At 34.2% G+C, this 23,095-nt stretch overlaps 1 protein-coding gene across 1 annotated transcript in view; it reads left to right on the top strand.

The window, feature by feature from the left end:
• The window catches only part of RYR3 (ryanodine receptor 3), a gene marked incomplete at its 5' end in the record, with an annotated part of 249,795 nt that overhangs the window by 41,405 nt on the left and 185,295 nt on the right, over positions 1-23,095 (top strand). The window contains 2 exons of the mRNA XM_082318667.1: positions 11,369-11,488; positions 20,178-20,285. Coding sequence (XP_082174793.1) covers positions 11,369-11,488; positions 20,178-20,285 — 228 coding nt within the window. The remainder of the gene's footprint in view (positions 1-11,368; positions 11,489-20,177; positions 20,286-23,095) is intronic.

A 23,095-nucleotide genomic window follows, 5' to 3' on the forward strand; every position in this document is an offset into this window, starting at 1 on the left:
TAAGGAGGAGAGAAAAAAGAGAGACTTGACTTGTAAGTGAACCGGATGAATTGTCATCATTTTGATCTGAAGAAGGAAAGAGAATAGAAGAATACAAAAAAGAATCTGTCCTGGAAGACATAATAACTTCCTTTCCCTGTGTACATTCTTAGATTATGTCCAAAGAGGAGATTCAGATCACCCCCTCCATTTCTAAGTTGACAGACCAAAGGGTAATGGTTCCTGCTCCTTAACGTAACTATGTCAGTAATGTACCTTTTCTCATGCCCTTTATAAGGGAAAGCTTCTTCTAATAAGTAATCAATATTCAGTGAATCTCAGGATCCCAGGGGCATCTGCGGTCATTTTTGGAGACTGCTGATCAATGTGGAGTCATCGGTAAGGACATACTATACCTCACCAATATGTTGCATTTATAGTGACTACAGCTAAGTCTGTAAGCTTAGTTGGGTGTGGTTATTTTTTGTTTGGTTTTGTGCGTGTGTTTTGGGTTTGTATTTTTTTGAGGCTTAAAAGCCTTTTTTGAGGTTTTATTGGTTTCCTGTTTCTTCTTTTTCATGACTAGTCCAAAAAAAAATAAAATTAGTTTTTTAACTTGACAAAGAGTAAGAAAAGCAAAAAATCCATGTCATGCGCTAGTTTTGTATCCATAATAAACATTTTTTTTAAGTGAGTAATCTACAGTTTCAACAAAAACAATATGCAAAACTTCAATTAGTCAATTGTGTACTGCATACTATACATCAGTATCAATCATAACATTACAATAAACAATGTTTTTGTTTATTAAGAATGGAATTGCCCTTTGCACAATAAATAAATATATAGATAAATAAATACAGCAGAGCTTTTGGAAATTTCCCCAAGGACTTTTTTGTTGAGAGTCAGACCTTGGGGGGATTTGGCAGAGGAAAAGTAATATGACCATGCAGCGAGACTTCTGATGCAGATACATGCTTTGCTCTGAATCTAACTTCTGCATGGACATGTGATACATAATTACCAAACTATTGTTATTAATTACAGGAAAACTCCCTCTTTTCTCAGTACAGGAACCTAAACAAACTGAATTGTTTTAGCTAGATGGCAAGCGAATACATATAAGTTATTTTTCTGCATCATAGCCTCAAAAACAAAACAATCCAAGTAAAATTTAATCAAAGAAGCTTTTCATTTTTATGAGCTAATTAATTAGGAAGCCTAAATAGTTAATACTGTCTTGCCTTAGTAAATAATAAATTCAATAGCCAGAATTTTCCACATCCTTCATCTGAAGTAGAAAGGCAGTAGCAGAAATAAAAAGCCATACCAGACCTGTTTTCTGTAAGTTATATGCAAATTAATTTTTCACAATGTACAAGAGAGAAAGTATACAAATCTTGACTTACCAAGTGTTGCAATAATAATTACTGAAGTAAGAAATCCTCATAGTAATGTATGAGATTATAGGTTTTGAAAAGTTTTGTTCTTTTCAAATGTGGAAGTAATGGAATCTTTTAAAGTAACATTGTATGAAGCTTCTGTTTTAGAATGAGTGGAATGGTTGACTATATCCATTAAGAAGTTAGAAACTAAGTAATCTGATCTGAATTCTCTCAGTGCCAGGAGGCACACAAGGTGCGAACATCGTTCTTCCACTTCGATCGGTCCGCGGCTGCGTGCTCTGGAGTCACCCAAGGGCCACAGCGCAGTCTTCTGTTGGTTTTTTCCTCAAGACATGACCGATCCAGTTCCATCTCCTCCTCCTCACTTCATTACTGATTTTCTCCATCTCAAGTTGATGCTCGTCGTTTCTGCAACTTTTTATTTTTTTTTCCAGGAGGAGGTAGTTGGCCTCCTGCCCAACCCCCATGACTTGGAGGGCCAGTGGTTCTTCTGTCAGGGTGGCCTTCCCTTAGGCTGCGTTGGTTCGCAGCACCTTCTTCAATTTTATCTGGTGCACCCTCCAGAGAGGGTATTTATTTTAAAAATGGATCATTTGTTCGACAGAAACACATAAGTAATTTTATTTTTATACTAGTATTTAGGAAGCCTTGGTATGCTTCATCAGCTTGCTAACTTGAGTTAGCATTTTTCTTCTTTAAAGTAGCAAACTAAGGGATGTGTGTCATAATTTCATATACGTTGTTAGCCTTATACCAGAAGGTGTGAAATTCAACTACAGGAAAGTGATTTATCACTCTAATAAAAAAAAATTACTGTCAGATCAAGTGAAGAAGTACTTTGACTACTCACTTAATTCTATACTTTTCACTATCATCTGGTGATTTAGATTTGCTTCCTGCAAAACACTGTTTAGAAGTTGAGAGGTCTAACATACAAGTTTTATTAAAGCTGGTGTATTACCCATGATGAAGATGGATGTTGACTATATCTGATAAGCTACATGATCTTCCTTTTTCATAAAAGCTGGCTATGATACTTCGGGTTTTTTTGAAAATAATACTTAAATGCTTTATATAATTTTAATAGGCATCATTCATACAATTTTTTAACAGTTGTTTCCTGTATTTAAGTGAATTTGCAGTATATTTTCTAAAAGAAAAAATCTGATTTCTCACATGAATTTTAGCATTTGTTATTCTACTGATTTACTAGTTCTACAAAGTTTACAGTACTATACATGAAAATAGAATTAGACTCAATTTCTGTTTTCCCAACTTTTTAGGGTCATACTAAACCTGTTTGGAATCAAATATATTTTTTAATCACAGTTATGCCTTCTTATACAGCCTTATAGTATAGGTGAAAAGTGCTGGGCAAAAAGTATATGTTTTGCCCTATAGATCTTGAAATCTATAATCAGAAACAGAATTGCAAAAGGGCAAGTACAAAATACTTGCACCTGGGAACACCAGAATTAAGTTATCAGCAAATGTTTTGGCATGGAATGTCTCTATGAACACACATTGTTTTAAAATGCATATTGATTTTACTTTAGTTTAATTGTGGTGTTGCATTTCATTCCCTTGTTGAAATGAACAGTTGTCTTGGTTTATTCTCCCAGTCTTTGTCTTGTTTTTTCTCTTCAAAGAAAAGTCACTGTCAGAGTAGGGCTAGGTTTTGCTGGGAGAACTACCCTATGAGTAACAGAGAAAGAAGAAAGAAAAGGAGTTCTGTTATCAAGATATTCAAACATTAGCGTGACCAAAGTTTTAAAGTAGAAACTTCAGTTCTATATTCACATTTTGTAGTAGAGTAAATAAAGCCAGGATGTTTGTTGTCTGGAATTCAGCAGTAGGAAATTAGTGTGATTTCTGTTTTGTTAGCATCCTGACTGACGGTACATTTGGTAGAGAAGCTAATTGTGAGATGTAGTAGTAATCTTTTTGAGCATATTTATTGTAATTTGATTTATAATACAATGTTCAAATGTTGGTGGATAGAGAACATGAGCACCGATGAGGAAATAAAGCAGTTAGAAATTTAGAGTGCCTTGTTTCTTGCGTGCTCAAGTATTGTGGGAATAAAATCATAAAAATAAAACATATTCCAAATAAGATAGGGAGAAGAGAGAATAATAAAATATATTTGCTGTTCTAATGTCTTCCTTCAGGTTGTGCATTCCTTCTAATGAGACAAGATGAAAACATGTATATGTAGAAAACAGAGGGCAACATTACCTTTTTGAGTCAGGATCAACCCAGCATGAGGGTCTGTTGCAGAATTAAGTTGTGGATACTCTAATGTATATTATAAATCATATTCTGGCATGCACTAGCCATGAAGGATTATGTAGCAATTATGGGATCTTGAAAAAACAGAGCTTTAAAAGATCTCATGGCACATATATTCCCTTACCTGAGAAAAGACTGACTATACCCATGCAACAGCATACCCACAGATGTTAACATAACCTGTTTTTAAAGACCTGTGGTGACACAGGCTCTACAACATACCGAATTTTAGTGCCTTGCTATCCTTATCATGAGGAAAGAAGGAAGCCTTTTTTCTAATACACAGCCTGAATCTTGCTGCAGTTTGATTTATATTACTAGTTCTGTCTGTTACATGTGGGAAACATAATATGCCCTTCCATTTTAGAGCAGCCTCTTATATATGTTTTAAAACTGTTTATCATGGCCCTAATTAGGTGTTTTGTTTGTGGTTTGTTGTTTTGGTTTTTTTTTTTGTTTGTTTGTTTTTTTTTTAATTTATTTCACTAAACCACAGAGTCACTGAGATTGGAAGGGATCTCTGGAGCAGGTTGCTTATGACATTGTCCAGTTGGGTTTTGAGGTATCCAAAGATGGATACTCCACAACTAATCAGTGTGTTTGACCATGCTCATGGTGGGGGGAGTGGGGGTGAGGGACACAGGGATGACACAGGAGGGGAAGGGAAGGGGGGGGGGGCTGGGAAAAGGGATAAAAAGGTAGAGCACTCATGGTAGGAAGTTATTTAGAGTAGCAAGGATGTCAGCAAGCTGTGAACCATTCTAGAAGGACCTTCTGAAATTAAGTAACTGCAGTAAAATGGCAGATGAAATTCAAGCTAAATGTGAAATTACAGACATGAGGAAAAAAAATAGCAATCCAGCTTCATGTTTAAAATGATTGGCTCTGAACTGAAAAGTAAGATTCTGGTGTTACAGTAGCTCAATGAAAACATCAGCTTAATACTTGTTAATGGCCAAAAAAGGCATTCAAATATTAGAAATTACTAAGAACAGAATAAAGAACACAACAGAGATCATCTTTTGCTAAATATGTAAATTTTTCCATACTTTGTATAGTATTTGGAATTCTGGTTACCTCATTTTAAAAAGAAACAGAACTAGAAAATATTCAGGGAAAGGTCAGATGAGGATCAGGATGACTATCAGATGAGGAACAACTTATTAGGAGGCTAGGACTTTTCAGCCTGGAAAAGACAGGCTGGGTGTGACATAATGAGGATGGACAATAATCTTCATTGATTGTTGTGATGTGGGAGCTTGGTGATATTAAATGGAGCTTGTAGGAACCAGGTTCAAAATAAACACAAGAATTTGATTTTCCTGTAGTGGAGCTGTATCACTGCAGAGCGATGGAGGTTGTCAGTTAAAATTTTACGTGGAAGGCATATCCATTTCATGTTCAAAAACTATGTCTGGATCTGGAAATTTCCTGACCTGAGAATAATGGTGCTCAACCACCCTGAATCCTGGATGATTGAGAAGAAATCATAGGCAGCATAAGAAACTTATGTACTCCGAAGTCAAGACCTTTGCAAAACTAAGTTGCCAAACTCTAGCAAATGTAAAATTCTAGCAAGGATTTGTGTGTTCATCTATTGCGATTTCCACCATACTCTCCTCCCCCTCACTTCAAATTCTAATGGGGTCAAATTTAGGAAAGGTTTTTTTCCCTTAGGAAGAGGAAAATCTAGTTCCATATCCTAGGGCAACACTGTTGTTCAAGCTCCAGCTTAAAAGTAGAAATATTCTTCTCCTTCTCAATTAAAAGACTGTAAGATTGTTTTTAAAATGGGCCAAAGACTGTATGTTTCCTGTATGTGTTTTTAGATATGACAAAATATTTTGTGATAGCTGCCATGGACTGAAGCTATGCATTTTGGACAAAGTTCTGCAAAAAAAACGAAGTGCTTGGAGACAGCTTTGCATTGAGACCATTCATCCTTGTGAAAGGAAGTGGTGGGCACCCACAAATTTACCAAATCCGTCTTTGGTTAGAGCATTGTCAACTCTGCCTATAATTCCTTATTTTATTAAGAGTGCAGCCACTGTAGATGGCAGTTTCTGGTGAATTTTACTTGTTCTTCAAGATTATTCCAGAAAATTTGAAAGGAATGCAACCCTGTGGAAGAATCAGTTTGTAGCTAGTGTTGAAATGCTAATCAAGATGTTTGTTTGCTTATATCCTGTGCTTTGTGATACAGTAAGATACATGAGTAGGATGTTGTCTGTCAAAGAGTGAAGGCGGCTGTGGATTTTTACTTTGTACGTTTCTTTGCAACACTGATCTATAATCAGCAAGTGTCACAGTCTTACTGTAATCAGGCCTGTAAAGAGCATCAACTTGATATGCCTACTTGTTTTACAATAGAAAACAGGAGCTCTGAGTTTCTTTCTTTAATGGACATGGGGTTTTTTTCAAAGTAATACACATTTCTTCATGGAAAGGATATATTATCAAATAACACTTTTCCATGGTGTTACAGAAGAATGTACTTTCAAAACAATTCCGTATCTGTTTACATTAGTCATTCATGTGCAAGCACCCACTTGTATGTTTATGTGCAGCAGTGAGTAAAATATAAGCGAAATATGTATGATTTTGAGGAAACAGCTTCTCCTTATTACAATCCACAGGTTTAAGGACAAAGCTGATTCATTTTCTAAAATGGATTAGTTTTCAGTGTCATGTAATTTTATCTTATCAGTTCATTTTCAGTACTGAATATAACAGATAATATAGAGATTTGGTAGATCTTGAATCATTAGGTAACAAACTAAATCTAGGGTGTCATTTTCCATCAAAATTTGAATGTTTTATATGTATATGTAAATGTGCATGTATATATTTAGTGTCTTAATTGTTTTGTGCTTCTTAGTATGAAACATGCGGAAGTGTGTCTGTTGTTGAATACAACCTCTATACAGAATTAAATGTATAGTATAAATGACTATAATTCTGGGATATATATGCAACATAGATGAATAAGGAGTTTCATTAGCTGTTGGAATTTCTTTATTCTCAAATCCTGAGTTTAAAAACTAGTGAACTGAGCAGAAGCAAGGTCATGCCTCCAATACATTGATTCACCTTGACCATTGACTCACTTTGCAGCAAGTCAAGTCATTGACTAATTAAAATCAATTTTGTTTATATTTTGGCTCATTACTCCATCACAGGAATCTCAGTTTAAGTTCACCATCACTTTATTATGAAGCCTGAGGAGGAAGACAGCCTGAAGATCAAGACCAAATACTGTCTGGTAATGAGCCACTGGACTGTGGTTCATTAAAAACTCTCCTTTAAAATTAGATAGTATGCTGCTTAATGCTGTATTGCTGAAGGCTAGGAATCACAGTTTTCAGTTAAAGAAATTGCTTAGTATTAGACATACTTTTGCGAAGAGACAAGTACTATTTTGGTAACTTGTTCCATCTTAAAAGCAGAAGATACTGAGTGAGTGACTCTCATTTAGAAATACCTTTGTTTCTCAGCCTATGCAGACATTACTATGTAGTGCAAATTCAAACTGCAGATTCAGCTCTGGCCAAAGCAAATAGATATTTATGTTTTCAGTACACACAGTTATGCAGTTGCCTAATTTCAGAAAAAAAAGAAAACAAATCTCCAAATCTTTCTTTTTGCAAAAGTCATGCATTTGTGTGAATGGATGAATAATACTGGACAGAATTATGATACATTAGCTACTGGACACTTGGTAGATTCTGCAGGATTTCAGACTACCTGAAATTTATTTTAGCAATATCAATGTGTTTCTATGTATAAACATTCTTAGAATTGGGGTTGGAGTTACTTGATCTGTGTCCTTTTCCTAAAGAACTGATGGATGAATTCTAACCAGATAAGAGATTTCTGGACAGAAGGGGAGAATTTTCACTTCCTCTTCATGCAGAAAAAAGGTTAAAAATTGCTATTCATCTGTAGTTGTGAATAGATGTTAATTATGGTAGCACAAAATGAATCTCATGGTTAATTTCATGTAATTATTGATGATACTACTGGTGGAAACCAGTTATTAGTAATTGACACTTAGAATGTGTGTACTTTTTGAGGAACAATACTGAAGGCATTTTCTTGTGCGAAGCCTAGTGGTATGCAAATGTATTATTTTTACGTGTGCTCAGTAAATCATAGAAGTTTTTTGATCAACCTGAAATTAATCCCCTGATTGCTCACTGAAGCAAAACCTGGAAAAATTTAGAGAACCTTGATATGACTGTTGCATGTTACAGTTTTGATCTGAAGAGGTGTAACATATGGTGGAGAGGTGTGAATCTGTAACAATACTTCAAACTGGTCAGAACTTTGAAGTGGACTTTTTTCTTAAATTAAGCACATTAGATTACCTGAGAAACTTGATCTAAATTAGCCTTTCTCTAGTGAGATGTTGGATCATTGCTTTCAGAGGTCCTTTCCAGTCTGTGATTCCATGTACTCTAGACCTGTTTTATTAAAAAAAAACCAAACAACAAAAAAAACCAAAAAAACCCACCAAAACTAAAAGGCCTAGAAGAAATTAAATTTCTAAAATTAAATTTCTAAACACGGAAGTAAGAGCTGCTAGATGAGAAAGATTGCATTTAAAACACTTATTAAATTTAAAACATTTAAATTTGTTAAATTCTTGGTTGACAAACTGGATCTCAAGGAAGTTGTGTGGGTTTTTTTTTCTTTTGCTTTGCTTTTGGTTATCTTTGAGAATTGGCTGTATCTAACTTAACTAACAACTCATCACTGCTCATCGCATGAGTCTTCGCATCTCATTGGGCATGCAGGCTTCTCCTTGTCATACTGAAAAAGGTATATTGAAGTAAATGGATGAAATTCTGTATAAGAGAAGTGAAGATCAAGGTTAAATGGCTCTGCACCATGTATAGTTAAAAACTAATGGAAGAAGAAAATGAGTGTACCAGGAAAAAAGTTCTAGAATACCAGAATTTGTGTGAGAGAAGACTCAAGAAAACATGATGCTGCTGAGACATGGTCTGCAATTTCATTATAGGATAACAACTCCATAAAACTCATTTCTATTAGCTTCTTCAGGCCAGAAAAGCAATTTCAGACCTCAGCTAAAATGATCTTACCTTAGTAAGTACACTATAATACTGAGTCATCCTAACAGCAGTCATTGTCTTATTTGCAGATTATATAGATTCGACTAATTCCTTATGCTCAGTCCACCTGCACCTGAATGATAAACCCTTTAAAACTCTGCTCCAAAACATTCTGAAGTACACTATTATTGCCAGTTTTTAGAAACACTATTAAAGTTGTTCATCCTATGTAGCAAATAAATAGTTTGTTAACCGTTGTAGCACAAATGAAAGGGTACGTTGGAAATTTAGGGCAATAATGTAAAACATTGATGTTGAATGCTGCGTACAGTCCTTACTTAAGACATTATCGCTGTTTGTATTTTGGGGTTATGGCATGTAATGATTGATAAAGACTTTGTGATGCCAGTGTAAATTCTAAGAAGAAATGCTTATTTTTTCAATTCTAAAAAATTTAAATATTAATTTCATTATGGTAGAAACTCTTGCCCTTTTATATGGATGGATTTAAAAAGAAAATAGTTCATTTATTTGTGTAATTCTCATTTTAACTAAGTTTTTATGTATGTTGTCTGAAGGCATAATTTTATTTTTTAGAAAACTATGAATTACAATAGGTACTATATATATGTGGAATGATGAATAATGTACTAGGGAGAATAAATACAATTTCAGCTATATATAAGTAATTTAACATAATCCACTGATAAGTGCAAGCTAAGTGGCAAATCTCAATTTTATTCTAAATCTTGGTATTTATAAATTAAAGTTTTAGTATTTTATTCTTTTTAAATCTCTGAAATACATATGTTCAAAGATTGATAAAGGAATCAGAGGATGAAAAATATTTTAAATATCTTTCTTTTTATCTTACACATGTTCTGACTTTTGCCTGCAAATAGATATGCTTCTGATGCCAATTTTTAAAAATTCTCGAACAGAGGGATATAGTAATGAGTGCTTAATTGTATTGTTTATGATTTGCAACTTATTACACCAAAGTTTAAAAAGCAGAAATGGTTTTACTAATGAGTTTGAAAGCTGAGAATTTCAGAGAGAGTTTTACAGAAATGGAAGCAAAAGCAGCAGGGGAAAAAGAAAATGAATTTGTTTGGCATTAATTACCTAATTCTGCCTACCTCCTACTTGACTATACGTCTTAGAATTGTTTATAAAAATTTCTTGAATTCCCATTCGGTGCTGCTAAAAATGCTATTGATTGTTATGCAAGCTGGATAAGGAAAACACTGTAACTGCTGATTAGTCTGAAGTATAATAACTGTCCATTTTAGTAGTAGTAAGTAGGCAGTGAAGTGTCACCTAAAAGAAAGCCATATAACTTGCACACCCTTGCAAAATCACACAAGTGAAAAACCTGCTTTTGAATTCCCATTTTAAAGGGCGCGTCACTTAATTCCTTTGGCGAAAATCACTTTGTCACTCCCAGCTTTTATTTCAAGTGCCAGTAGCTGTGCTACTGTCATAGTATTGCAGTTGCATAAGGGGACTGGAAAAAGCAGTGCTGCTTTTAGAACATAATTGTTCAAGTGATCTCTGAGTTCAGTACAGGCGGCTGTTGTGTATCTGCTTTGACAATAATAATTGACACCAGTATAACTTCATAGCTGGATGGGACACTGACATATCATATCGCTCGTGTTTTGTCAGTTTCCACCCCCTTAAAAACTTCTAAGGCAGTGTCTTTTGGTGAACAGTTACATACTCGTATAAAAATAAGTTCTTCTACGTGCTAGTCTGCAAGTGGTGTTTTTCTTGGTTAGTGGACAAGTTTTGGAAAATAAAATTATTTTTAATTTTGTATATACCTTTGGCACAGTTGAACACTAAAAATAATCTGTTTTGGCTCGCTTATATCAGCTTTAGTATCACATGTTAAGAGGTGAATAAGGGCTTGGCACTTTGTAAGTGTGTCTTTGGCATTGCATTATGTAACAATTTGTAAAAGACCTTTTAGAATAATTAGGATAACTAAACAATAGGGATATTTCATGTCACTTTTCCAGAGTGTTCTTGTTCTTGGAAAGTGTCTTTTGAGGAGCGAGTTCTTACAACTTATTTGAACTGTCACTTGAAAAGTGCTTCTTGGATCTTTGGTTGTACTCAGAAGTTTCTAAATTAAATGAGACCTTAAAAGTTATGATTGTGCATTTAGAGGACTTGTGTTGAGGTCTTACTGTGCTAAAAAAATAAATTTGTTTATATTTAGGTTACTGTTCTTTGCAAAATCACAGTAACAGGTTTTTACTGTAAACATTGAACATGTTTTACTGAGTAAAACCGAGTAACAGTGTACTTACAGTTTTTTATGGCACCATAGCAATCCACAGCTAAAGCAACAGAAGGACACAACACTTGTGAAAGCCCTGGAGACAGTATGTAGTCTTTGTCACTTTGATATAGTCTTGAATATAAATCCATACGTAAACATCTGTTGACATACGTATCAAAAGAATCTCTGCATATGTACATGATATCGGTTATAGGAGTATAATGTGTTCATTTTCAACAGATTCCGTGTTCCAGGATTTTTTAGCATTATAATGTGTATGTAACTTCCAAATATTTACTTTTTTCTCCTACCTTGTTTTGTGACAGGATGACGAAGTAGTACTTCAGTGTGTTGCCAGTATTCACAAAGAACAAAGAAAGTTTTGCTTGGCAGCTGAGGGACTTGGGAATCGCCTGTGCTTTTTGGAACCAACATCAGAAGCTAAAGTAAGAAGTCAATACTCTCAACTGGTGTAACTGATCAATGAATGTTAACCTACTTATTATCGGAATACATTTAATCACAGTTTCTTTAATGTGATGGTAGATGCACCTTTTGTAAGCTTTTCTTTCTGTGACTGCAACGTGAGATTCTAACTATACTTTGAGGCATACCTGTTAACAGTCAAAAGCCACTATTTCGCTATCTAAAATAATTCCTGTGACTGAAATACTTCATATTTTCAAGATTAAGTCTTCAGGCTGTTATTAAAATTTAAGTTCACTGAAAAACTTATTCCTATTACTGCTGTAGGTTCAAATATCTTGATATGCTGGATTGATAATTTTAGAAGCATTGTCACCTGCTAGTTATTGGTGTTAAGTGTTGCTTCTAACTGTGTTGATTAATCAGCAAGTTGAGAGTACAGGGAACAGAATTATTAACTAATTGAAAAGTTTTAAAGATAACAAGTGGCAAATGTAAAAACGAAGCTGAAGAGCTGTGAAGAAAAAATAAAAGAAAATAGAGTAGTAAGAAGATCTTGAGAGGAGAAAGAAGAGATGAAACTTTAGACCTGTACTATAGCAGAATCTTAAAAATAAAGGCAAATGGAGGAGGACCTCCTCCCTCTCTTATTTGTTCTCTCTTCATAATTTTCTTTGTTTTGTGTCTTTATTTCTTTTCTCTTCTTCCTGATAATTTATTTCTCCCGTGATTTTTTTTTAGACAGGTCTTTGTATTTTTTCTCTTGAAATGTTCGTATGTGGTCCTATTTTTAGTCTAGGTATTACAACCATGTTACATCCACAGTGTTTATTTATGCAGTATGAGAGGTCCTTGTTCATCTCTAAGGTGAAAAATTGTGCTGCTTCTAAATTTGCATTTCTTTGCATTCCAAGAGTTCAGTCAGATAATTTATCTCCGGTGTCCTTTACAAATCACCAATAATCTTTTCACATGCTTAAGTAAAAGCAGTTAGTTTTCACGTATGTATTTTCAACTATTGTCTTAAAATATTCCACAGTGATCGGGAATTTTTTATTAATGGACAGCTTAACTGCAGTGTGGTCTATCTATTGACCATCTCAATCTGTAAGACAGCATGTTGCTCATCTTATTATAAGAAAAGCAAGAATGGTATGCATTATTGTAGAATGCCATAGATCTACTTTACATTTCATAAGTGTCTTTGTGGCAGATAATACTACAGAAGCTTCTGAAGTTTGTTAAAATTAAGAGGTTCAGAAAACTTGTATGTAACTGCTTTAAAAGAGCTTACTGAGGAGCTTTCTGAACTGCTGGTCTCTCTTCAATGAGAACAGTGAACAATTTTGGAAAGAGGCATGTAAATACATCTGTTGGAAAAATAAGAAGTGTAGAAGGTTGATCTGGATGATCAGAGAGTACAATACTTACCAACCACCCTTAGCAATGACACTTACTTTCCTTTACATTTGGACAAAATTTTGGCTATAAAATAAGAGAAAACCAAAATGGCACACATCCAGTGGATTAAAAAGTAGTTATTGAATAGATATGTTTCTAATCAAATCCTATAGGGTTCTGTTCTCACTGCTATGCAGTTGAGTATTTTTATCAATTAAGACATTATTTAAATCAACATATGCAATTTTTTCAGATGATAAAAACTTTGGGCAACTGGCAATTGATCAAGTCACGTCACACACAGGACGATCTGCAGTGCCTTGTATATTGATAGAAAGTAGAGGTCTGTTTCAGTGCTGCCATTGTAAAGTCTAATAACTGACCATGTAAATATGCTTACAAAATGGGAAACTATTCTTGTCCCCTGTAAGGAATATGAAGGTCATTGTGGATGTTACACAGTCATAAGTTCCTGGAGTGGTGATGTGCTCAAGGGAATCTAGCATAGTCTTTAGAGGTATGATCAAAAGAAACTTCACAGGAGATGGGAAGTTATCTTATCTCTGCAAATTTGGGGTTTTTTTTATTACCTCTGTGGCAATGCTGCTGGAATACAGAGTACAGTCATGGCATTCAAATTCATAAGAATGTCGATAAAATGGAGATTGCTCGAGGAAGTCTATGAGAATCATGATTGGAGGAGGACACAGTCTGTTTGGTTTAAAAAAGGAAAGTATGGACACTGCCCATAAGCTTCTAAAATGGGAACGTTGATAACAGAAGGCCTTTTATTTTAGACAGCAGAAGACTGTCTTCCCTGTTAAAATGGTACTATTTACCTGAGATGGATTCCTTATCCCTTCCTTATCCCTGGAAATTACTTTATAAAGAAGCCAGCATTTTTCTGTGTATTAAGAAATTGCATTATAGAAAGTTCAAGGCATGTGTATCAACAGAAGTCCAGAGCAGAAAATCACAGTGATACCTTCTACTACCTTCTCTTCTTCGACTGACCACTTTACTAGTAGACAGGAAAAAAACTCAGTGTATCTGTTAATTCCAGAATAAAAAGGTGTAACTTCATGATTAATTTTTTAATCTGAGTTGTAGTAAAAGTCAGAAGACAGAAGTACCTAAAAGGAAAGGGAGGCAAGGAAAGAGGAAGTATATTTCTTAAAAAAAAAAAAAAATCTTAGAAACTTAAAGAGGAAAGAAATGAGGTTTATGTGGTTGTGCATCAGCTGTTTTGGTAATTTTTGTGACATGCTGAAGGGAATAACAATTATGAGATACTTCTGTTCAAATTTTACTATAAATCCATAAGCAACTTGCATGTTATTTCTCTACAATTTATTAGTAAAGCTATTACAGTGTTGGTTCACTAATAATTTATATTATGGTGACTGGATTTTAAATGCACTTTTTAAAAGCACTTCTGCATTAATTCAGTAGTATGAAATTATGTTCCTCCTGCCTATATGGCTCCTTTTTAAATTATCAGAAGATGTTTGCCTAAATAATGTCTGATATTTAAAATGTAAGGGGAAAAATTTCGTTAACTAGAGGTGAAAAATTACATTTTTATACTAAACAAGAAATAGCAGAATTGTTGAACGACGTGATCTAAGTATATTACTTCACTGCTGTTTTCCTTGTTTTTAAAGTGATACTTTAAAAGATGATGTATTTCAAAGCTGATAGTCTAGTGCAGCAAGGCTAACTTCTACGAATACCTAAGAAAAATACACTTCAAAAGTAATTGCAATATACTAGCATCTCTTTTAGTAGCAAAATTGTCAAGTAAACTTAAACTCCTGAAGGGAATTGTAATGAATTAAGATTTTTGTTCTAATGACAGAACATAATAGTTTACAGTTCTGGTAAAAGTAAACCTAGTAAATCAGTAACCTGTACCAGCTTATGTCTGTTTTTCACACTGCAGACCAGAAGCTGTGGGAAAGATTTGGTTAGTAAGCATATCACCTGCAAGAATTTAATGTTATGATAGTGCCTGGAGGAATCCAGAAGACTGAATTGAATTCAAAGCATAATGTGGGAGCTGGGTTTTCCTATTAGCTATTTTATGGGCCTCCATTTCCCCCTATGAAACACAGCACAAACTTACCATAATTATATATAAAATGGTTGAAACTGCCCTACAGCTATTTGCACAGCTATTATTTTTATAATAAATAGTAATTATTGCATATGGAAATAATAGTAAGCTGACAAAATAGGCATAAAACTGAAGAGAAACAAATTTAAACTTCAGCATAAAACTTATCTCAGTGCTCCCTCCACTGCCAGTTTGTACTTGCCTAGCTGTGTCTCTCTGATGTAGAAAATATTTCCTTGAAATCTTTTGATATGAAGCTCTATTCATCAGAATGTGCTTGTAAGAATGTTTCAGCCAGCATTAACTATGTGCATTGAGTCAATCTGTTATCCACCCTGGGGTTGTATGTAGAAGCCTGATATTAGAAACTTCATTGCAGTTTACTTTTCACAGAATCACAGAATGGCTGAGGTTGGAAGTGACCTCTGGAGGTCATCTTGCCCAACCCCCCTGCTCAAGCAGGGCCACCTAGAACAGGTTGCCCAGGACTATGTCCAGGTAGCTTTTGAATATCTCCAAGGATGGAGACTCCACAACCTCTCTGGGCAACCTGTGCCAGTGCTCAGGCACCTGACAGTAAAAAAGTGTTTCCTTATGTTCAGATGGACCCTTCTGTGTTTCAGTATGTGCTCATTGCCTCTTGTCCTGTCACTGGGCACCACTGAGAAGAGCCTGGCTCCATCCTCTTTGCACCATCACTTCAGGTATTTATACACAATGATCATCATCTCATCTCTTCCTCTTATGAGAGACCCTTATCATCTTAGTGGCCCTTTACTGGACTCCCTCCAGTAACTTGATACCGCTTTTGTACTGAGGAGCCCAGATCTGGGCAAAGTACTCCAGGTGTGGCCTTACCAGTCGTTATTCTTGTGGCCTTATTTTTTGTCTTGCTGCATTTTGCTGTCTATTCTAAGAAACTACAAGTGAAAATTAGACTGCTGTGTGTTATTGGCTGGCTTAGGATGGGTAGCAATCCTTCACTACTGATAATTAGGTATGCACATACCTTTACAATGTTAATAAATAATAAAAATTGTGAAAATACTATGTTTTATCAGTAAATCACAGTGTACCTTACAGGAGAAAATATTTCTCCGGTGTCTCCCTTTTAAATGGAAAAATAAGATAAGTGTATCTATGGTCAGTCAGAAGTCTGTGAAAATGGTGGCTTGCTGTTCTATTCTGTATTTTCTATAAAGTATTTTGAGCTGTTTGAGAGAGGAATCCTACATACCGATAGATTTTTTTTTTTTTTTTTTAATTTATTACAAAGCGTGGCCCCTTTTCATTTCTGTAGGTCTTCAGTTTTTCTATAACTGCTTGTGTCACTCCTCTCTAGCTACTCTGTAGCTTGTATCTTTTTCTTCACATCACCTCTCCTATCAGCTTTGACCTATTGATATACTTCACCTGCTCTCTGCTCTTCCTCCAGAAATCAATTTAGATGAAAATAAAGTAATTTGACCTGGTCTCCAATTCATTTCTGTGAGAAGATAGAGTTATTTTAAGACTCAAGTTTTTTACAGATCTATTGAACATTTCCAGTTCAGTAGCTAGTTTTATTTATCTTAACACCTCATTCAGAAAAATTAGGTATATTCAGTGTTATGAGTGTGTTAATGGAAAACTGGTAACTCTACATGAAAGACCTGTTTGGAAATAATCTCAGAAATAAACATTTTCTTCTTATAAGAAGAGCAGTTCTCAGGGTAGAACTGTCAATTGTTTCTTTGGATTTACCTTGCAAATTTGTGTATGTTTCCTACATTAAATTTGTCTTTTTGTTTACCTTCCTGTATGTATGGACAAGACTGCGCAGAGATGTGCTGAAAGAACTCCCAAAAACTCTAATTGACTTTGAAGAACTATTTATTCCAAATTCCTGCTTTCTTTTATTGTATGTCTTACCAGTCTACTTATTCTGCTACACAAATTCACTTACAGTAATGCTTGCTGACCATATCTTTTAATGCCTGTAAAATAAAATACTTTATTCACCACTTGAATTTTTTTCTTTATTCATTATTCTTGAAAATGATGTTGTCTTGCTTCTGTATGTACATTCCAACTTCTATAGCCAGAAGGGTGATAAATACCTATGCCTATTGTTACTTTACAGCAGATTTCTAAAACCTTATCGTAGTACCTGAACAGATTTTGAATATTTCCCCATCTTCTACCTGTAGCTCTCACCTCTCAGTATTCTTGTTTCACTGAACATCCCTTATTGGCACTTTTTTTTTGTGAAATTCCATTACAATACAACATTGCTCAGAGTTGGGGGGAAAAAGCATAGATTAGCAGGTGGTCGAGATTTTATTAGACCCTTTATAGCTGTGTAGTTATTAAGAGTGTAAAATGGTCTGCCACACAGAGATTGTTGAATATCAAACTTACGAAACAGTATCATTTGCAAAAAGACCAGAAAACAAATGAGCCTTGACAGACTCAATAGTTAATTTTTTAATAAGTTTTAATTTTTTTTTGGAAGAAAGGAAGCAATCTAGATTAATTAAGGAGGTCAGTTCCTACTTAGGTCATATACCATCCACATAAATTAACTTTTGCTGGTATTTCTCAGGTCAGTGGAATGTAAAAAAGAATTTCTTGCCATCCAACTACAGAATTGGGGTATGTGATACCATGCGTGTGTTAGCTTATTGTGTAACACTGCAAGTTTGAAAGGGGAGTTAGCTGCTCAAGGTCGTGCGTGGAAAAATCATTAATTTCATAATTCTCAGTGTCAATATTCTTAAATAAAACTGAATGCTCCATAAGTTATGAAAAAGAATAAGAAGTGAAAAATTAATTGCGTTAACCTAAGATGTACATTTTGTACAAACTGTGACTAGGAGTACATTGTTTAGAGTGTGTCTTTCATTAATACAGCACTAAAGTAAAGGGCTGCAACAATTTTCAAATCAAAATGCAGCCTATGTTGCACAAGACCAGTGGCCAGAGAAACAGATGGGAGTTCTTTTGTTCAATTGGTCGGTGTTGGATCATACTGGTTATGCCATATTCAGTTTGGAGTGAGATTAAGTGCCAGAGGTAGTCTTATGCTGATTAAAACCATATTACCAGCTATGTTATTTTTTCCCAGAAAAAAATTCCAGTTCAGTTTCTGAATTTAAGTTCCATCTTGCAAATAGAAAGACATTATAAAGATAGTTTTTGGGTTTTTTTTTAAATTCAAATGTACTTCAAGGGCTTAATACGTACTCAGAACGTCTTAATAAAATGATGCTGCATAATCTGAAAGCTGCCACAGGATGACAACAGAAAAATATCTGGGGTTTTTATTTGGGTTTTTTTTTGTTTGTTTTGGGGTTTTTTTTAATAATGATGTGGCTTATTTACTTGCTAGGTGCAATTAAAGGCAGTAAAGTAATGGGTGAAGTATTACTCAAAGGTTTTGTTTACCTGTCTGGTTCATTGGGAAGTAGAGACTACTTAATGTTGTATAGATTTTTATGTTCATAGCAATAAAATATTCTAAGTAAGTCTTTCCAGACTTTTCTAACAAATAAGAGACACAAAAATCTAACCTAGTTTCATTTGTAATTCATTTCTCTGAGAAATGGCGTTATCTTTCTGTTTCTGGTTATATGAGAGGCCTTGAATGTAACCTATTAAAGAGTAAACTTCCAGTTACAATCTGTGTGCATGTGTGCATGTATATGGATGCTACATACACATGCACACACACATATATATGTATAGTATGAGCTTATATAACAGGGTATGTTGTGTGTGTGTGTATAATGAATGCTAAAAAAAATAGTACCCCATAGTGGAGATGAGTGATGACAAGTATTACAGTTTAAATTGTTCCTCTTACGGTTAATGAAATTAATGAACTACTTACTATTTAAAATTATTTAGTCACATAAGAAAAATGCAGGAGTTCACTTTACCTCAATAATATATGTAACAATTATATATGTATCTCTAATGTATGCAATTTCAATGTCAAGTCTTTGGCCTAAATGTCTTTTCCAAAATCTGTTTGAAAACACCCAAAAAAAAAAAAAAAATCAGTCTATAGTAGAGATCAAAAGGTGGGAATTCGAAGACTGTACTTGATCATCTTGCTATGAAGACTTTACTTCAGCAAGTTTAGAAATCTCTTAATTGTACCATTTCCCTTTTCACCACCTTAAAACTGAGCATTATCAAGTATTTTATTCTGTCACACTGATTTAAAAAAGAAAAAGGAGTGTATATCCACTTTAAAGCTCATTCATAGCCATGATATATATCATAAGTCCCAGAATACTGAATCGTTGAGGTTGGAAAGGACCTGCGGAGATCATCAAGTCCAACCCCTCTGCTCAGAGTAGGTTCAGCCAGAGCAGATTGCTCAGGACACCGTCCAGTCAGGGTTTGAATATCTCCAAGGATGGAGACTCCACAACCTCTCTGGGCAACCTGTTCCAGTGTTTACCATGCTCGCAGTAAAAAAGGGTTTTTTTCCTCACATTTAAACAGAATTTCCTGTATTTCAATTCGTGTCAATTTCCTCTTGTCCTCTTTGTACTTTGTACTTTCCTGTCACATATTTATATACATTGATGATTCCCCTTGAGACTTTTTTTCTTGGACACACCTTTCCTTGGACACATCAATGCCAATATATTGAAAAAGTTTGCTGTTCTTGAAGTGAATGTAATTTTCATATTTCAAAACTAGCAGACATATTGATCCAACAATTGAGAAGATCTCCTAAAATAGTTCATATTATTATATCACAAGATTCTGAATCTTTGCCATTTAGTGACAGCTATAAATATCTTCGGAGTTTCAATGTTATACGTCAAATAAGATCATATACCTTCTCTTCTGTTTTGTCAGTGACGTTAGAGAACAAATACAATGTTCATGGTGTCATTCTAAAAGACAGGAAAGCAATAATACATAGAAAAGAACCTTTTGCTTTTGAACCTGAAGATGTTTCATTTTACTGTGACGAATACAGCTCTAGGAAAAGTAGTTACTGCACTGACAAGTTATGAAGAATGGATTTATATTATTTTCATACAGGGAAATAGCATGTATCTCAAAAACAAATTAGTAAACATTAAGTATGGATTTTTAAAGTTAAAATCTATGTGTGTTCAAACACACTTTTCATCCTGTTTCACCTGCTTTGCTGATCTGTTCTTACACTGTTTAATTTGTTTTTACAGTATGTTCCTCCGGACCTTTGCATCTGTAATTTTGTCCTTGAACAGTCCCTATCTGTCAGAGCCCTTCAAGAAATGCTGGCCAACACAGGAGATAATGCTAGTGAAGGGGTAAGTAAATTGACATCAAAGAATATTGAATTTCTGAATATGGATTGTTCTCATGTCTTTCCTTGCTCCAGGATTTTCTGGGAGAGGGGCCTCATGCCATAGCATATTCTTCAGTGTTCCTCTTTTCCTGGGATGTTATTGCTCCACTACTATAATCATATTAATTTCTTTTTAGCATTGAGGAGCAGGTGCAGTTAGTCTTTTGAAAGATTTACAAAAAACAAACATCATCTTCAGAGATCATTTATTATCATCAGTCCAGAACTGGATACTGAAAAAGGAATAAGAGGACCCTTGGACTGAGTCTGGCTTTTATGAACCTGAGGAGAGTATATGAAATAGGTTTTGTCTGAAACATAAATCATTGCCATAAAAGCACTATTGTATTATAGTGCTATTTATTAATGGGGAAAGCAAAATGATTTTCTCATCATGTAAATATTCTATCTCATTTCACTGAGCTAAGAAAGTATTTCAGGTATTTGGATTTAATTTGATTTATCCTCACATGAAGTTAGTAGCTAGAAATTAAGTCCTTTCAATGAAACAAAGTGACAAATTTAAATCTATTTTAGTTCAGATATAAAAATACAATATTTTTCTTTGTAGTTGTGTAACTAAACTGTTTCAGTATAATTTCAAGTTATTTAATCAGTGGTAACAAGCAAGAACTGTTGGATAGAAATAGTTATTTCAGAATTCTCTTCTTTGCATTTCTTAATCTTTTACTATGTTAGCACAAGCATACTTACTGGAATGCTTACAGTATAGTGTAAAGTGACCTTGCAGTCAAACGAAATGTTGTAACTATGCTTGCATTTCATACTACTAAAGTTTCAATTGAATTATCACTTCAAATCTAAGGTATACTAAGAGTGACTGAAAGAGGAGCAATCAGGATGCCAAAAAAACCCCTGCACTTTATTATACATTATTTATTATTGACAAAGTTATTTAAGAACTGTATTTTTCATAGAACTTCTAAGCTATTTGTTTGGCAAAAGGTGATGCTGTTATAAGTAAAAATTAAGCCTAATCCAAACCCCAGGTACAGATTTGCCTGTATTTTCAACGATCTGCATGAACAATAATTTTTCAATGATCAGCTGAACCTCATTGCTAGTTGTTGAGATGAGACAGACTTACCTCTCATCTACGCACTAATATTTCTGGAAGTTTTAGAAGTTACACTTGCTGTTGCATCTGTGAATCACTTGTAAGTAGGTAATTTAGGTAAATTGTCTAGTGCTACGTACTTAGGTAGAGCTTGTACTCTGAAAGTAAATGAAATTGACCTATGGTCTCCACTCGCTTGGTTGCTGCTCTGTTATATGCATGTGTATAAGTTTTAGGAAATTAAAATAAAATGTGACATCACCTTTACTGCTTTCTTCTATTCAGTGAACAACCGAAATGTGAAAAAAACTGGAAATGCCACTTCTTAATGTATGGGGTGAAGTATTATTAACAAACTAATATTAAATAAGACTTTACAGTGTTTATTTGTTATGACAGATTCTGTAATTAAATTCTGGCACCATGAAAACCACAAAACTTGTGTAAATAAAAATCTTCTGCATTTCACTCTCACTTAGAGTTACATTTGGTAGTAGTCACATGTATGTCTCTTAAAGCTGACTAAACTTGAATTTGTGTTCTGCAACCTCAGTGCACTGATGTTTACCATACCTCTCAGATTTTTGCTGCCTGATCAGATCAGCTTGCTGTTATCTTCTATGATGCTGTGCTTTAACTGATTTCCCAGCATAGTCCAGAAGCCTGGGTGGAAGACTTAATTTGATTGCTTTGACCCTAACTCTCCAATTTCGGCTGAATCGAATTGAATTTAACTTTTATTCTCTCATGAACAGAGCATGATAAAACTCTATGGCTTTACTTATTTTATGAGACTAAATGGCAACTAATTACAATGCAAATAATCTGCAGAGCTAGATAGTCTGTCAGTTTTCATTTTTATTTTATGTAGAATGAGAAAACTGATATTTTCGAGTTGTAATTTTTCTTTTATTGTACTTACACACGGAGTTAAGACTGTCACATTAAGTAAAAGGAAAAATGGATGTCTGAGGAAGAAACAAAACATAAAAATACAAGTAATCTCAGTATTATCTAAAGAAGTTTACTTAAAGATAACATTACACTAATTTTTTGTGAAATATAAATTTATGCTGAATTTGTTTCATGATGAGAGATTTTTTTTTTTAATTTTTTTTCTGGGATTCATACTGTGCATGCAGTTTTAGTGTTTTCTTCCTTTTTTAGTACAATCCTAGAAAAGAAAATATGGGGGAGGAGGGGAATTTTATGATTTAAGTAAATATCCTAGAAGGTTGAATTTAAAGGGTGTTTTATTTACTTGAGGCTAATGTTTTGAATGTCATATCCATCTCTGCAGAAGTGATACATTCAAAATGCGTATTATTTTTCTAAAGATGAAAATAGCTATAGAATAACTTTTTGATATTTCTTCTCTTGAATTATAAATTGCCATTCATTCTACAGTCTCTTCATTGTTGTGCAACAATTCACCATTTTAAAACACTTTTCAATTTTATCTATTTGTTAATCAGATGAATCAAAGTGCTACTTAAGCATTTGTTACTCAACAGTGAGTTGTCTTTTTTGCAGGAAATGTAAGTGTAACTCTAGCTATGACTGGCTGTGCAATGATTGCTTATTGAAACTTTTAATGGACTGTATACTCTAGGTAATAAGGAAGGAAAAAAAATTGTTTTTGAAAACATTTTTATTTTTCAAAAAGATAAAAGTAAAGGTGGTCAAATATATAT

Source organism: Platalea leucorodia, assembly GCF_965183815.1.
Source record: "Platalea leucorodia genome assembly, chromosome: 7".
NCBI lineage: Eukaryota > Metazoa > Chordata > Aves > Pelecaniformes > Threskiornithidae > Platalea > Platalea leucorodia.